This window comes from Culicoides brevitarsis, chromosome 2 (genome assembly GCF_036172545.1).
Source record: "Culicoides brevitarsis isolate CSIRO-B50_1 chromosome 2, AGI_CSIRO_Cbre_v1, whole genome shotgun sequence".
NCBI classification, from domain to species: domain Eukaryota; kingdom Metazoa; phylum Arthropoda; class Insecta; order Diptera; family Ceratopogonidae; genus Culicoides; species Culicoides brevitarsis.
The window spans coordinates 16,985,770-16,999,564 of record NC_087086.1 but is presented as its reverse complement, the minus strand read 5'-3'; the positions used below and the strand labels follow the sequence as shown (position 1 = coordinate 16,999,564).

General features: G+C 36.8%; 7 protein-coding genes across 10 annotated transcripts; 3 read left to right on the top strand and 4 right to left on the bottom strand.

The window, feature by feature from the left end:
• Window positions 1-20: 20 nt before the first annotated feature.
• On the bottom strand, window positions 21-1,229 carry LOC134828614 (tRNA-specific adenosine deaminase 1). Its single transcript, XM_063841596.1, has one exon. It carries the CDS (start codon window positions 1,227-1,229, stop codon window positions 21-23), a length of 1,209 nt encoding a protein of 402 aa, XP_063697666.1.
• A 2-nt stretch (window positions 1,230-1,231) lies between these two features.
• Window positions 1,232-2,172, bottom strand: LOC134831164 (uncharacterized). The gene is made up of 2 exons (XM_063844825.1): window positions 2,028-2,172; window positions 1,232-1,971 (listed from the first exon to the last, which is right to left on the bottom strand). The coding sequence occupies exons 1-2, from the start codon at window positions 2,155-2,157 to the stop codon at window positions 1,232-1,234; spliced, it is 870 nt and encodes a 289-aa protein (XP_063700895.1). The 5' UTR covers window positions 2,158-2,172.
• Window positions 2,173-2,397: 225 nt separating this feature from the next.
• Window positions 2,398-4,137, top strand: LOC134830313 (mitochondrial thiamine pyrophosphate carrier). 2 transcript variants are annotated; one of them, XM_063843750.1, is made up of 2 exons: window positions 2,398-2,600; window positions 2,728-4,137. In XM_063843750.1, the coding sequence occupies exon 2, from the start codon at window positions 2,747-2,749 to the stop codon at window positions 3,683-3,685; it is 939 nt and encodes a 312-aa protein (XP_063699820.1). In that variant the 5' UTR covers window positions 2,398-2,600; window positions 2,728-2,746; the 3' UTR covers window positions 3,686-4,137. The 2 variants fall into 2 exon arrangements, with proteins under 2 accessions (XP_063699820.1, XP_063699819.1); XM_063843749.1 differs by having other exon boundaries at window positions 2,398-2,570; window positions 2,728-4,136.
• Window positions 4,138-6,689: 2,552 nt separating this feature from the next.
• Window positions 6,690-9,740, top strand: LOC134829422 (adenylate kinase isoenzyme 1). Of its 3 annotated transcripts, none has more exons than XM_063842482.1 (4): window positions 6,690-6,902; window positions 8,855-9,208; window positions 9,265-9,414; window positions 9,474-9,740. In XM_063842482.1, exons 1-4 carry the CDS (start codon window positions 6,900-6,902, stop codon window positions 9,573-9,575), a joined length of 609 nt encoding a protein of 202 aa, XP_063698552.1. In that variant the 5' UTR covers window positions 6,690-6,899; the 3' UTR covers window positions 9,576-9,740. The 3 variants fall into 3 exon arrangements, with proteins under 3 accessions (XP_063698552.1, XP_063698550.1, XP_063698551.1); XM_063842480.1 differs by lacking the exon at window positions 6,690-6,902 and adding an exon at window positions 7,044-7,272; XM_063842481.1 differs by lacking the exon at window positions 6,690-6,902 and adding an exon at window positions 8,570-8,719.
• Window positions 9,541-11,324, bottom strand: LOC134829420 (DNA repair protein Rad60). Its single transcript, XM_063842478.1, has 4 exons — window positions 11,203-11,324; window positions 10,501-11,132; window positions 10,156-10,447; window positions 9,541-10,094 (listed from the first exon to the last, which is right to left on the bottom strand). The coding sequence occupies exons 1-4, from the start codon at window positions 11,234-11,236 to the stop codon at window positions 9,799-9,801; spliced, it is 1,254 nt and encodes a 417-aa protein (XP_063698548.1). The 5' UTR covers window positions 11,237-11,324; the 3' UTR covers window positions 9,541-9,798.
• A 56-nt stretch (window positions 11,325-11,380) lies between these two features.
• On the top strand, window positions 11,381-12,350 carry LOC134829421 (vacuolar-sorting protein SNF8). The gene has a single exon (XM_063842479.1). The coding sequence runs from the start codon at window positions 11,436-11,438 to the stop codon at window positions 12,180-12,182; it is 747 nt and encodes a 248-aa protein (XP_063698549.1). The 5' UTR covers window positions 11,381-11,435; the 3' UTR covers window positions 12,183-12,350.
• LOC134828613 (myosin heavy chain, cardiac muscle isoform-like) lies at window positions 12,250-13,754 on the bottom strand. The gene is made up of 3 exons (XM_063841595.1): window positions 13,699-13,754; window positions 12,634-13,639; window positions 12,250-12,576 (listed from the first exon to the last, which is right to left on the bottom strand). Exons 1-3 carry the CDS (start codon window positions 13,752-13,754, stop codon window positions 12,250-12,252), a joined length of 1,389 nt encoding a protein of 462 aa, XP_063697665.1.
• Between the last annotated feature and the right edge of the window lie 41 nt (window positions 13,755-13,795).

Here is a 13,795-nt window from a genome sequence, read left to right as displayed (position 1 = left end):
TCAAAATATTTAATGAATTTTTAATCGATCACAAGAAATGAATTAAGGTTTTCTGGCTTTTTGGTCCAGAGTTTTATGCAATCCGTCACCAAAAGATTCCATTGTTCGTTATAAAGTTTCGCACAACTTTTTGCTTTCTCGTATGTTATTTTGGATAATAAGTCACTTTCGTTACTTTCATCTGGAAATAAGGCACTTTTGAATGTTTTTTCGTCATTTACAATTCGCAAAAATGTTCGTAAAATTTCAATTTTTGATATTAAGAGGCGACTTTTGGCTCCTTTTGTCTTTTTTGTTACTCCTAATTTCCTTCCGTCGACTGTAACTTCATGAGGGCGGTCTTGACAAAGGCACCAAACGATGCTCGAAGGGCAAGGACGTCTCTCGTCGTCTTTGGCAAAGGCAAATTTCTGTTCCTGTAACACATTTATGACTAAATTTGAGTTAAATTTAAAAGGATGCTTCATAATTTTCGATTTTTCTTCATATCTGTCTATTAAAGCTCGTTTTAACGAAGATTCAGCTGCTTCATTGCCTCCTAATAGCGTGAAAGATTTGAAATAAATTGGATTTTCGATGAGAGTACTCAACAAAGCACCTTGCACTCCCATCAAATTCCATTTAAAAAGTTTATCGCTGCAAGAAACACTCAAAGTTCGAACTCCTCTGCCAGGTTTCGTGCGAATTCCCGAAGTTTGTGACATTGTATCGTCAATTTCTGTGGAAATTAATCTTGCACCGGTATAAAAATCTGTTTCAAATTCAGATTTTTGTTCAAGACGTGCCTTTTTAGCTTCTGGCGGTCCGAGTTCCGTGTGTTCGGAGATACTGGCGTCTCCACACGGCAAGTGAGTTGTAAAGAAATGAAAGTTGATGTCATCTCGCAGTTTCAATTTGTGCTCAGAAGTGAAGTTTTTCTCGAAAATTTCTGATTTTCCATTTAAATGTAGTCCAATTTGCTCGTAAATGTATCGCAAAAAGCCACGACGAGCTATTATTTCAGCGTGACTATCGTGTATCTTGGTGCCTTTGTGTTCAGCTAAATTTTGTCCCGTGAGACATTTTGTTCCGGTGCCTAATGAAACGACGATTAACGTATCTGTTGAAGTATTTTCCTGACAAATTGTCGATAAAACTGTCCATTCTTCGTTTTTAATGGGTTTTCCGTTTTTCGGTAACGAATCAAACTTTTCGAGAGAAGCTTTGGCTATGCGATTTGCTAAATTCATGTTTAAACGACAGTTTCGGGGTTCCATGCGTACTTGTGATTAACTCTCATGCCACTTAGGGTCTTCATATCTTCATCGGGAATGACAAAATCCAATCCGAAATTCTCCTCGACGTGACTTCTGGATCTCGCTTTCGGTAAAATGCCAATTTCTTGCTGGAATGCCCAACGAAGTAAAATTTGTGAAGGAGTTTTTCCAAGTTTTTTCGCAATTTCTTGTATTGTTGGGTCGTCTCGCAAGGATGTCGTGTTAGAAGTGCCCAACGAAGAATAAGCTTGCAAGAAAATCTTTTCTTTGCGACAAAATTCAAGCAATTCTGGTTGATGGTAATGCGGATGCCACTCAACTTGATTGACAGTAGGTCGAACGTCGCTGCACTGCGAAAGAAGTTCCTTCAAATGACTCACGGTGTAATTGCTGACCCCAATTGACCTACAAAGACCGTTTCTCTGACACTCTGCTAACGCTTCAAACGTGCTCGCGCGATATTTTGCGTTTTCGGGACTCTCAACGGGAATTCCGTAAACGCCGGGCCAATGAATTAGGTACAAATCAATGTAAGAAGTTTGCAAATCACGCAAGGATTGTTTCACAGTGGCAATTACGTCGTCGTTTGATTGTTTATTACGAGGCACAAGCTTGGATGTAATGAAAATTTGCTCCCTTGTGAGTCCGTACTTCGGTAAAAGAGTCTTCAATGCGTCTCCAATCTCCTTTTCGTTGCGATAAACGTTGGCAGTGTCTAAAAAAGTCACGATAAGATAAGAAAATTCACAAATTTAAAGAATTTTCTCTCACCTATGTGACGATATCCAACATCTAAGGCAAAATCAATCGCCGGAAATACTTCAGGACCACGAATTTGGTAAGTTCCGAGTCCAATAAGCGGGATAAAGTGTCCTGTGCTCAATTTAAAGGCTGAATTCATGATCAATGTTCTCTCACCCCCAACAGCTGATCTGCACCAGCATGCAAAAAATAATTCCTGCCCATGCTCACTGGGGCCGGCAGGAATTTTTTTTTGCATGCTGGTGCAGATCAGCTGTTCATCAATTTCATTCGTCTCACATAATTCCCCATGTCACAATTGGGTCGTGACAAATTTCCAATTGTGACATGGGCAGTGAAGACTCAGAACATGTGTTATTTGTTTACGTTCCGCGTTTCATTCATCACTCATCGAGGTCACAAAACGCGCACGTTTTCATTCAAACCATTCCATAACAGCTCTCGTACTTAGGCTCGGCGAGTTATTTATCGAGCAATGTGATAAAAGTCCGCGATCAAATCGAATTTATTTAGAAACGAGGAACGCTTCCGGTGCGATAAATTGTGCAAAAGGTAAACAAATTGACGTTACGATACCGAAGCGTAAGTTTTTTCATCGTTATTGATGAGCAAATTATGTAATGCAAAATTTATTTTTATCTCTCTGCAAAAAGAAAGAAGCGAACGTGTGACATTCAAACAAAAAAATTTTTTTTTTGTTATTTTCCAGAGAGAGAGATCGATTTGTCATGGATCACGAAACGGAGAATACGGTCGGCGAACAGGTGAAACATGCATTCAGCGGGGGCTTATCTGGCGCAATTACGCGAGCGATTTGCCAGCCGCTCGACGTACTCAAAATTCGTTTTCAGCTGCAAGTCGAGAGCGAGAAACGCGGAGCGAAATATCACTCGATATTCCAAGCGGTGCGTCTGATGTACAAAGAGGAGGGTGTTCGGGTCTTTTGGAAGGGTCACTTGCCGGCACAATGCCTCTCCGTCATCTATGGCATCTCACAGTTTTGGTTTTACGAGCAAATCAACTACAGCAGTCGACACATTGCCCTTTTCGAGAATAGGCCGGATCTGAGGCACTTTATTTGCGGCGCAGCAGCTGGATCGTTCGCCACAATTATCGCAAATCCCATCGATGTGGTCCGTACGCGTCTTATTGCGCAAGATCGCACCAAGGGCTATCGCAATTCGTTCCAAGGATTGAAGATAATGATGCGCGAAGAGTCGTACAGGGGGCTATTTCGCGGATTATGGCCCAGTTTGTTGCAAATTGCACCCATGTCGGGCGGGCAATTCATGTTTTACAACTTTTTTGGTGACGCGCTGAAACAATATTTGGGCGTCAAGCAGAGTGAGATGCTTCCGGCATGGGAACTTTTGGGTGTGGGTGCCTTGAGTGGCGTTTGTGCCAAATTTCTCGTGTATCCGTTGGACTTGTCGAAGAAACGGATGCAAATTCAGGGTTTTGCCAAACACAGACAAACATTCGGAAAACATTTTATCTGCAAGGGACTCGTTGATTGTGTCATCATGACGGCGAAACACGAAGGACTCAAGGGGCTGTATAAGGGACTGGGACCCACAATGCTCAAATCGGGCATGACCACTGCCTTTCACTTCGTCTTTTACGATGAAATTGTGAAATTTTTGACGACAGACCATCATCACCTGTAAATGGCTGCCTCTCACTGGGAAAACAGGTTTCGCGACGCTCTTCCATAACTACATAACGTTCAAAAATTACAAAGTTACTGCAAAACTCACAACCTCAACGACTAATTTTTAAGAAAAAAACCGAAACGACTTAGTGATATCATAAAAATCCTTAGGTGTAGCTCAAAGTTCACACAAATTTATTTTTTGACTCTTATTTTTTTATCATATTTATCATTTCCGTAGTATTTATTTAGAAATCGTTCGAATGTCACGATAAAATGTTCAAAATAGTCAAGTTATGTTACAGAAAAAAAAGTTTTTTTGTGAAAAAATGACAAAATCTTGTATTCAGTGTAAGATTAAAATTGTAAATTCATAAGAGACACAGTCACAGTCAATTATTGTTACGAAAGTATCGATAAAATTGTAACAATTTACAAGTACGTACTTAAAAACTAACTAATTTATAAGCTCACTATCGATTAATTGCGCTTCAAGTTCTGTTCAAGTTCTAGTTAAGAAATTTTTTGTAAGAAAAGATCTTAAGAAACTAATAATTAATAAAAAATTTCCATCTCGAAACTATTTTAGAGCAACTTTTTGCGTGAACGACCCACATTTTTGCGAATTGGAGTAGTTGTGATATCCATTGAAGCCTCTTCGAGAGTCATTTCAGCTGAAATTCGATGATTTTGAGGACCAAAACATGAAGATGAGACAAAATTTACCTGATCCAGCGACATTTATGGGCGAGCCACAACTTTCTTCGATCAATTCGCTCAGTTTGAGATCGAGTTTGGCACATTGTTTCATGTGAGAATTCAATCCGGCGTTGGTTATAAACATTTTTTGGCAGTAATGGCAACGAAGAGACAATACTGGATCTGCGATTTTGGGTTCGGGATAAGGTTCAAGCGTTTTGGCGGAATCTTCAGAGGAATCAGTCTCGATTTCGTAAACGATCTTTTCGTTTTTAGGCTTTTTTGGGTTAGTTTTGCGAGTTACACGTGGTTTTCTAGCAGTTTTTACTTCTTTTATGTCTTGATCGCTGTAGAAACTTACATCCGTGTCCAAATTATTGACGAATTTTTGAAAGTCCTGCTTTCTCTTGTGTTTTGACTTTGTTTTTTGATCCTCATTAATGCGAGCAATCCGAATATTTTGCAATTGAGCTTCAAATTCCCGCAATTCTGCGATAAGTTTTGTGCGTTTGTTGAATTTTGGCATGCGACGTTCGATAATTGGAGCTGCAACGGGCTCTTGAGGCAATAAAATATCTTCTGCCACGAAAGAAACTGGTTCAATGACAAGCAATTCCTGTCCCGGTTGCACCTGAATCGGCATTTTGACGAATTTGATGTCGATACTTCCGGAATTTTCTTGAAATTCGTGATCAAAGTTGAAATTTTGAGCGTCAAAGAACTCTTTTGCAGTGAAATTGCTGATGTCGATCAAGCAACTATCCGTAGTTTGAGCAGAATTTGTACTCGTGATGACGTCATCGATCAGCTCTTTTGCAATCGAGTCGATTTCCGTCGAATTCAGCATGACGTCACTCGTGAAGGCCGGCGTGTTCAACGATTCCAAGTCTAAATTGCTGGTTTTAAGGAGATCTTCAGCAGTAACATTCGAAATATCGATGTTGCGTAAGTAGAGATCATCATCAACGTCGAGTGCGGCGGAGGGGGAGTCTTGACCAAGTAAAATATCCATCTGGACAGCTATTAATTCTCGAGAATTTTTATCAGCACGAACTTTTTTTCAGGAAAAAATCAAGAAATTATCAAAAAATTGCAAGAAATTTACGAAAAAATGACTCACCAAGTACGAAGGTATAATCTTCCGCTTCAAGAATTTGACCTTCTTGTAATGGCATGCTTATTAATTCAATTTTTTGCAGTGCAAAAAAGGTCGACGTCAATCAACACTTGCAAATTTGTTTTGCTAGATTGTCTTGTGACACATTTTGCAAAGGTTACTGGGTTGGCAGCGAAAAAGTCACGTGGATGACCTTTGACATAATAACGAATTTTCAGATAGAAAAGCATTACAAGGCAAAAATTGTAATTTTAGAGCAATTTTATTGAATATTTTAATGAGTTTTGATTATTTTCCGAGAACGGAACTGCAACGGATCAATTAAAACTGAAAAATTGAAACGAAAATTGGTTCGTGATGAAAAAGTTGAAGATTAAATGAACGAAATGAGCGCATTTTTTCATAAATTTTGAATAAAAAATATTGATTTTTGTTCCAAACTCACAGAAATTTAAAATATTTTGAAAATTTTAAAGATATTTTATATTAAAAAAAAAACGCTGAACCAAATTTTTCCGAAAAGTTTAGTTCTTAAGCAATTTAAAGACATTTTAAAACAAAATATTAAATTTTTATCATTAAGAATGTTCAAAAATCATGAATATAATTTAAAATTATTTTTTTTTTTAATAAGAAATGAGAAAAAAAAATATTAAAAATATGATGAAATCGATAAATTTTGTTAAGAAAATCAGAAATATAATGATTTTTAGTAGAATTTTAAAATTTAAGTTCACTTCAAGACCCAAATTTCATTATTTTTTTTATTTTATTTAGTCTATTGACCGATTAACGTCAATAAAATCATTAGATATGATAAGTCTTATCTTCCAAAAACCTCTTTGTCTGCCACTTATGCCACAAATTTCTTCAAAAAACCAAATTTTAAAGAAATTTCGTTGATAAAAATTCTGATATTTTTTATCAATCTTCTATTCTAATTCAAAAAAATTTCATTTCCAGACCAACTTTGTGTACTTGGATGACCTCATTTCCTTACAACACTCGAAATGCACTTCGACATCGCTATATGACTTTTCATTCACGAATTTCCTTCGCACACAGAGCCACACAAAGTACGTCACGAAGGGAAAATCGAGTCTCTCTCGCAAAATCTCTCGTGCTATCGATGGCGAGCATAGTAAACACTCGCTCATTGATTGAGTTAACCACTTTGTGGGAATCTTCTCAGTCAGCTGTAAACTTTTGTTTTGTTCGGACGTGCACGCAAAACATTGCGAATTCGTAGATTTCAATACGAAAATTATTTATTTTTATAAATAACAAAAAAAAAAAATTAAAGGCAGTGCTCAACTGACCATTGAAACATATTTACAACTGAAAATCACCTCTAGACAATAATAACGCTATTCGCTATCATCAACGCCGTCGTTGTACAATAAATTTTATCATAATGGTATGTGTTTACTTTTTTGAATTTTTTTTTTTGCACAAAATCAACGAAAAATATCTTTGTGAGATGCATGTTAAGATAAGAATAATCTTACAAAAATAACAGTAGTTTATCACTGTCAGGCGTGTGTCATTAATTTTCGCCTCTTTTATTAGTTTTTATTGTGAATCAAGGTTAAAAATAAAAGTTCTCTCGTCGCACAGTGCGAGATTATGTCACACTTTTCACAAAACCGTAACTAATTTGTCCATTTTTCGTCAAAAACATCAGAAACATGCGAAGTTTCGAAGTGACATTCCTACTTTTCGTCACATTCCCACTAAATACGATGGTTGTCATTAAGCCACGATACGTAATTGGCTCGCAATCCGAAGTAAGCTTTGTCACAAAATCATAAAAAAGGTGAAGGTCAGCTGTCTGTGACGCGTACTTTTATGCTACAAACATGAGAAAATGTTTTTCCTCTACTACTCAGATTTTCCGAAAGAGAGAAAGCAGCGGAGGAAAAACGCGAGAGAGATAAAAATGCATCATAAAAGTTCAAGGTTACGCATTTTTGTGTCAATTTGGGAATACGATACTAACTTAGATGGAAATTAAATTGAAGGAAGAGTCCATTAACAGCATGAAAGTAATTTTTATTTTAACCTTTGATGTTGTTATGTAACACACTTTCGCACAATGAACTTGAAAAAAAGAAGAAAATATCACACAAAAGTTTAAAATAATTGAAATTTTCCGCCCATGTTGCTTTTCACGGTTTCTACGAAGGTCCAATATTCATAAATTTTGTAGTTAAAAATAGTTTTTACTATTTGGTTGTTTTTTTAGACATTTTTTTTATGACAGCATTGTCGATATTGTCTTTTATTACGAAAAATTTAATACAATGTAGAATTGATTATTTTTTTTCTAAAGAAAAGAGGAAAATGCACGTCAATTATGTCATTGAAAACATTAATCATGCGAAGGAAATGAAAAATGGACTTCGTCAAGTCGATAAAACTCTGATTTTAGATAATTTTAAGCATTTTCGAAACTTTAATTAGAAAAGTTTTAACGAAAAATTAATGTTTTTGAAGAGTTATCAAAAAGTTGATAGTAAAAGTTTAAGAAAAATGTTAAATTTAGATAAATTTTTAAAAATTTTCAATTTTTTTGGGATGTAAAGTTCTTTAAAATACTTATTTGAGATAATAAATTTGATAAAAATAGACAAAAAATTGAGAATTAATAGGTTTCTATAATTTTTTTTATTGAATTTAAATTTAATTTAGTTCAATTTTGATCATTTATTATGTTCAAAAAGTCAAAATTTTCCAAAATTATTTTTTTCTCTGTTTTTTTTCTCATTAAATTACCAAAATATTGTTAATTTTTTGTAAAATTTCCCACTTTTTGTGACATTTTGTATGATCCGCATTCATAAAATTCGATAAATAATTGACTTGAAGCCAAATTAACCCGAAATTTATGTAAATAAATCAATAAAACGATTTTTTTTGTAGTTCAAAACCTTCCTTACCTCTTAGCAAGTTAATCGAATGTTCGATAATACTTAATAATAATCAATCATGCGATTCTAAAAGTGAATGTCGACTAATCCTGATAACAAAACTGATATGGCACATGAATAGCTTTTGTAATAAACAAAAAAAAGCATTAACAATAAAATTTCTTTTGATGAAGTAAAAATAATCGAATTTCATATCGATAAACAGTTGTTCATGTGCCATCAAATGAAATTGGAGCACGATGCCAAAGAAAAAGAAAAGTCTGAAGCAACTACTCCAACTAATGAGCATCAAAAAAGTTTTGGCGTAAGTTCATCTTACTTCATTTGACTAACTTTCGACTCGGAAATTGGCTAAAATTAACATTTTTTCATCATATTGTGTCGTTTATCTTACTAAAAAATTTTTTTTTTTGAAATTTTAACATTTTTTTGCTTTTAGGTTGCAAGTGGATCACCTATCATCTGGGTTCTCGGAGGCCCTGGCTGTGGAAAAGGCACGCAATGCGATCGCATCATCGCCAAATACGGCTTTTCGCACTTTAGTACCGGAGATTTGTTGCGTGCTGAAGTTGCTTCGGGCTCGCCCAAAGGCAAGGAGTTGCAAGACATGATGACGAAGGGTCTCTTGGTGTCGAATCAAATTGTTCTCGAGTTGTTGGAGGCAGCAATGAACAAAGTCGCAAATACCCCGGGATTTTTGATCGACGGATATCCACGTGAGCCCGCACAAGGACCTGAATTCGAGAAAATTATCGCACCTGTTGACATTATTTTGTACTTTGAGTGCTCTGATGTGAGTTTTACTGCTAAGTTTTTTTATGAAAAAATTTAAAATTGTGTCTTTTTTAGAACACTTTGGTTACTCGGATCATGAAACGTGCTGCCGAATCAGCAGTTAAGCGTGCCGATGACAACGAGGAGACTCTTAAAACCAGAATCGCCACGTTCAGAGAGAATACCGAGAAGATTCTCGCACAATATCCAAGCCAATTGCGAAGAGTAAGTCTTGTTTCGTCATGAAATTCGTCAAAATTAATGAAATTTGTATTAAATTTTAGATTGACGCTGAACGTGATGTCGATACCATCTTTGCCGATGTCACCAAAGCCATCGATGATTGTCTAGCCACCAAAAAAACCAAAGCTGCTGTTGCACAATAAGCTTTTCACCAAAAATTTTAATATAAAAATCGTCAAATTTTAAACTTTTACGCTTAAATCGTTCGAAATTGTCTTATTTATTAACGTTTTTCGGAGAAACAAATGTAATTTTTGTGTAAAAATTCAATTTTAGAAAATTTATTAAAACAAATATTATTTATTGAATCTATTTTTTTCTTTAAGGAATGATAAATAATTTTCTAATTAAGGAATTTCAGTCCGTTTATATAATTTCGCAATCAATCATCTCGCCACCATCGAAATCCAAGTCAACAGGAGCCTCATCCAAGTCAATAAGTTCTCCGTCAAATTTCAATCGAAGCTTTTCCGAGTCAATTTTCAGCTCTTCTGCGATTGTGTGACGCGTAGCTGCGAATTTGCGCGTTTTATCGATGTACATTTCAAGCGGGCGTTTCATTTCGACGGATTGAACGCGGATTTTGATCATATTTTTGTCACGTTTTGGCTTTTTGTTGAGAGTTTGTGTAGGCACGAGTTCGCCGCTGATTGATCGACCAGCTGAAAATACGAAATTTTAGTTGAAAAATCAGTTTTTGACGAAAAAAAGGGAATTTCTTACACAAAATCATTGAAATGTTGTATTTAATTGAATCCGGTGTGTCTTGAGGTTGAATAATTTTCGAATCGCCTAACGTCAAAATCACTTGCGATGGCTCGACATTTTCGGATTTTGCTAATTTTTCAATCAAATCTTGGAAATGTTGATATTTGCGCAATGGATACTTTTGTATGCTCCCGTTCCAGCGAAGTTTGATCGACATTTCGTAGTTGTCTTCGAAGGAGGCATCATGCGAAGCAGCGTGACGGGCTTTGTGTTTTTGATTATCCTCGTCGTCGGAATCCAAGTTGATCTGAAATTCGGGCTTTTACTAAAAATTAAAAAAAATAATGTTAAACTACTTACAACTCCGGGCAAAACTAACGGCGGTGCACTAATGAGATCAATAACTTCAATTCCTTCTTCTGTTTGATTGCGTGGATTTCTGTTCTTTTTTCTCGGCGACGGTTCATTTTGTTGTACTTTTGCTGGACTACGACTTTTTTCGGCAATTCTTCCGGATCGGCGTCGTCCAAGCGGAGCGGGAGCTTGTAACGTGTGGGTTTCATCACTGCGAGTACGACGAACGGAAGCTGTACTGCCAGAAGTCACGGACACAACTTTTCCCGCAACTTTTTTTGTCGATGTGAATTTTATCGATCCGCTATCTTGCTTCGTTAGTTGTCCTTTTTTGCCTTTTGTGACGGGTGTCGATGTCTTTGTTGCCTTTTTACGACCTTTTGTTGGCTTAAAAAGTGAATTCAACTCTTTTAGCTTTTCATTAATATCGACTTGAAGGTCACCTCCGTTCTCTTCCGTCTCAGATTCTGATCCTGTATGAGATTCGTTCTGTTCTTCTGCTGTCGGATGGTTTTCGGTGCTCGATGTGTGCGAAGTTTCCATGGGAATGTCATCTTGTGAGTCCATTTCTTGCAAATTCTCGTCGGTTTCATCAAAAATTACTTGACTATCGCTGTTTGGATCGTAATGTTGTTGGTCTGAAAGATGAAAATTTTTAAATTTTCGTAAAATTTATTGAAAAAATTAAAGAATTTGACATTTTTATACCTTTTGTGTAGCTCTCGAGATTAAATAAATCCATTTTGAGCGATATTTGGTGCTTAAATCCTGTTAAATTACCATAAAATAGACAAATTATTCACAAAAAAGTTTTTGCCGCTTGTCAGGAACGTAAATTGGATTGCACAAATACAAAAAATCCGCTGTCAGTCACCTCAGAGTATTTGTTTACATTTTTCACAAGTAATTTTAATCCAATTAATTTTAAATTTTCCTCCAAAATGCGTCGTCGAGCTGGAGTAGGTGCCATTCAGAAGCAAAAACTCGAAGCCGAGAAGTACAAAGACAAAGGAAATCTCATCCAGGAGTCCCAATTCGAACAAATGACGAAGCAAATGGAGGTTTTCCGTGAAAATTTGGAAGAATTCGCCACAAAACACAAACACGAAATCAAGAAAAATGCCCAGTTCCGTCGACAATTTCAGGAAATGTGTGCGGCAATCGGAGTTGATCCTCTATCTTCGAATAAAGGCTTCTGGAGTGTCCTTGGAATGGGCGACTTTTACTACGAACTTTGCGTGCAAGTTGTGGAAGTTTGTCTCGCCGCGAATCATTCAACGGGAGGCTTAATGGAGCTCACTGAACTGCGAAATCGTCTCGTAGCAGCTCGCGGACAAAAGGCACATCATCAAGAAATCACAAACGAAGACATTTTAATGGCAGCGAAAAAGCTAAAAATCTTCGGAAACGGATTTACAGTACTTTCCGTGGGCAAAGGACGTTATATGGTGCAATCAGTTCCGGGCGAACTAAGTTTGCAGGAAACGGCGATTCTATCTGTGGCAACCGACAAATCCGATGGCTGTGTTTCAAAGGAGATTTTAATGAAAGAATTGAATTGGGATGAGTTCCGATGTCAACAAGCTCTTGATAAAATTGTCGGCGATGGATTAGCTTGGATCGATACCCAAGGCGATACTGTCACTTATTGGTTCCCAAGTCTCTTCAGTGGACGACGACGCGGATGAATTTGTACATAAAATAAGTTTTATTTATCGTATCACGAAAAAAAATATTAAAAAATTTTGTTACTATTTAGCTTTCTTCGTCTTTATTGCTGGACCTGTCAGTGCTGGAGGTCGTTGAACTCATCAAAGGTTTCGATGTTCGCGTGCCCATCAAGGATTTCTTCAGCTTACAATTTTCCGTTTCGAGTTTCCTGTTCGCCAGAGACAGTTCATTGATTTTTCCTTGCAGTTTTGAGGTGATATCTAACGTCATCTGCTTCCATCCATGCTTCATTCGTTTACTGGACTCAACTAAATCCTGCAATTGTCGGGCACGTTCCTCGCAGAGACGACTATGTTCCTGTTCTTTCTTCACTGACTTGTCTAAAGTGTCGATTTTGAGCTCTAAATCGATCTGAAAAAAATTTTTATTAATTTTTTTCAGTAAAATATTGATAAAAAAAAATCTTACGATAGTCTGAGACGCTTTATGAAGATCGTTATCCAACATAATGTTCGTTTTTGACAAATTTTTTGCACGTTCCTCCATTTCTTTGTACTTTTGTTCTGCGATTTTTGTCTTTCTCGTTTGATTTTCCAACGCAGCTTTGCTTTTTTCCAAAGCTTCTTCCAATTTTTCGACTTCTTTGTTGTGTTCCTTGCGCAAAACTTCGATATCGTCGTCTACTTTTTTTGCTGCCTCTTCCATCACTTGTCCAATTGTTCGTGCCAGGTAGTCAACTTCTTCGCGACTTTCCTTTTCGCGTGCAAGACAAGCTTCTTTTTCACTAATTGCTGATTCGGCGAGCGTTAAAGCCTCATGTACTTTGGATATTGCTTCATTTTCTTTCGCTACGTGTTCTTTAACGGCTTGATTCGCTGCCTGCAGTTGTTGTTCCAATTGTAACTTGTCTTTTTGCAGTAATTGAATTTGAGCGCGTGCATTTGTCAATGCGGCGTCAGTTTTCATGCATTTATCGATGATTTGTTTCTTTTGCAGGAGAATTTCTTGGAATTTTTGCTCCAAAAGTCGCGATTTTCCATCCATTTCGGATTTTTCTCGTTTCAGTTCGGTATTCAGTCCTGTTTCTCGCTCCAAATTTAATTTACAGTCCTTTAAGTTGCTTTCCATTTCTTTGACGCGACGTGCATATTCTTGTTTCAATGAGAAAATTGAATCCGGTCGCGAGAGTTGTTGGCGATAACGAGCGATTTCCGCTTCGAGCGTCGTCACAGTCCTTTGAGATGTCTGCCAAAGTTGTTCTAAATTTTTATTTTCGTTACTCAACACGGAAATTTGCTTTTTAAGTCTTTCCGTTTCTTGATCCAGCTGATGGGGCTTCTTAATGTCGGTTTTAATGGCGTCTTTAAGACGTTTATTGTCCTCCACGAGAGTAAAAAGTTGATCTTTGAGCTCCCGATGGTCCTTTTTGTGTTTTTCAAAGTCCTCTTTTATGCTGCGGATTTTTTCATCATGACTAAAAATCGAAACTGCCTTGAATTTTTCATGATTTTCGGGAATTTGTGTCGAAATTACCTTTCGTCGCCACTCAAATCGTTGTTCGTGTCGCCTTTTCGTGGTCCTTCATACATTTCAGCATGATTTTCCACACAATGTCGCGTTAAATTGAAAA

Coding starts and splice junctions, on each gene's coding strand:
- LOC134829422 (XM_063842480.1), top strand. CDS start 7,174: ATGCGAAGTTTCGAAGTGACATTCCTACTTTTCGTCACATTCCCACTA. Junction 7,273..8,854: donor TAATTGGCTCGCAATCCGAA/GTAAGCTTTGTC, acceptor TTTTGCTTTTAG/GTTGCAAGTGGATCACCTAT. Junction 9,415..9,473: donor ATCCAAGCCAATTGCGAAGA/GTAAGTCTTGTT, acceptor ATTAAATTTTAG/ATTGACGCTGAACGTGATGT.
- LOC134829421 (XM_063842479.1), top strand. CDS start 11,436: ATGCGTCGTCGAGCTGGAGTAGGTGCCATTCAGAAGCAAAAACTCGAA.
- LOC134831164 (XM_063844825.1), bottom strand. CDS start 2,157: ATGAATTCAGCCTTTAAATTGAGCACAGGACACTTTATCCCGCTTATT. Junction 1,972..2,027: donor TGTTGGATATCGTCACATAG/GTGAGAGAAAAT, acceptor TGACTTTTTTAG/ACACTGCCAACGTTTATCGC.
- LOC134828614 (XM_063841596.1), bottom strand. CDS start 1,229: ATGAATTTAGCAAATCGCATAGCCAAAGCTTCTCTCGAAAAGTTTGAT.
- LOC134830313 (XM_063843750.1), top strand. CDS start 2,747: ATGGATCACGAAACGGAGAATACGGTCGGCGAACAGGTGAAACATGCA.
- LOC134829420 (XM_063842478.1), bottom strand. CDS start 11,236: ATGGATTTATTTAATCTCGAGAGCTACACAAAAG. Junction 10,448..10,500: donor CGTTAGTTTTGCCCGGAGTT/GTAAGTAGTTTA, acceptor CCCGAATTTCAG/ATCAACTTGGATTCCGACGA. Junction 10,095..10,155: donor CAACATTTCAATGATTTTGT/GTAAGAAATTCC, acceptor TCGTATTTTCAG/CTGGTCGATCAATCAGCGGC.
- LOC134828613 (XM_063841595.1), bottom strand. CDS start 13,754: ATGTATGAAGGACCACGAAAAGGCGACACGAACAACGATTTGAGTGGC. Junction 13,640..13,698: donor GATTTGAGTGGCGACGAAAG/GTAATTTCGACA, acceptor TTCGATTTTTAG/TCATGATGAAAAAATCCGCA. Junction 12,577..12,633: donor ATAAAGCGTCTCAGACTATC/GTAAGATTTTTT, acceptor AATTTTTTTCAG/ATCGATTTAGAGCTCAAAAT.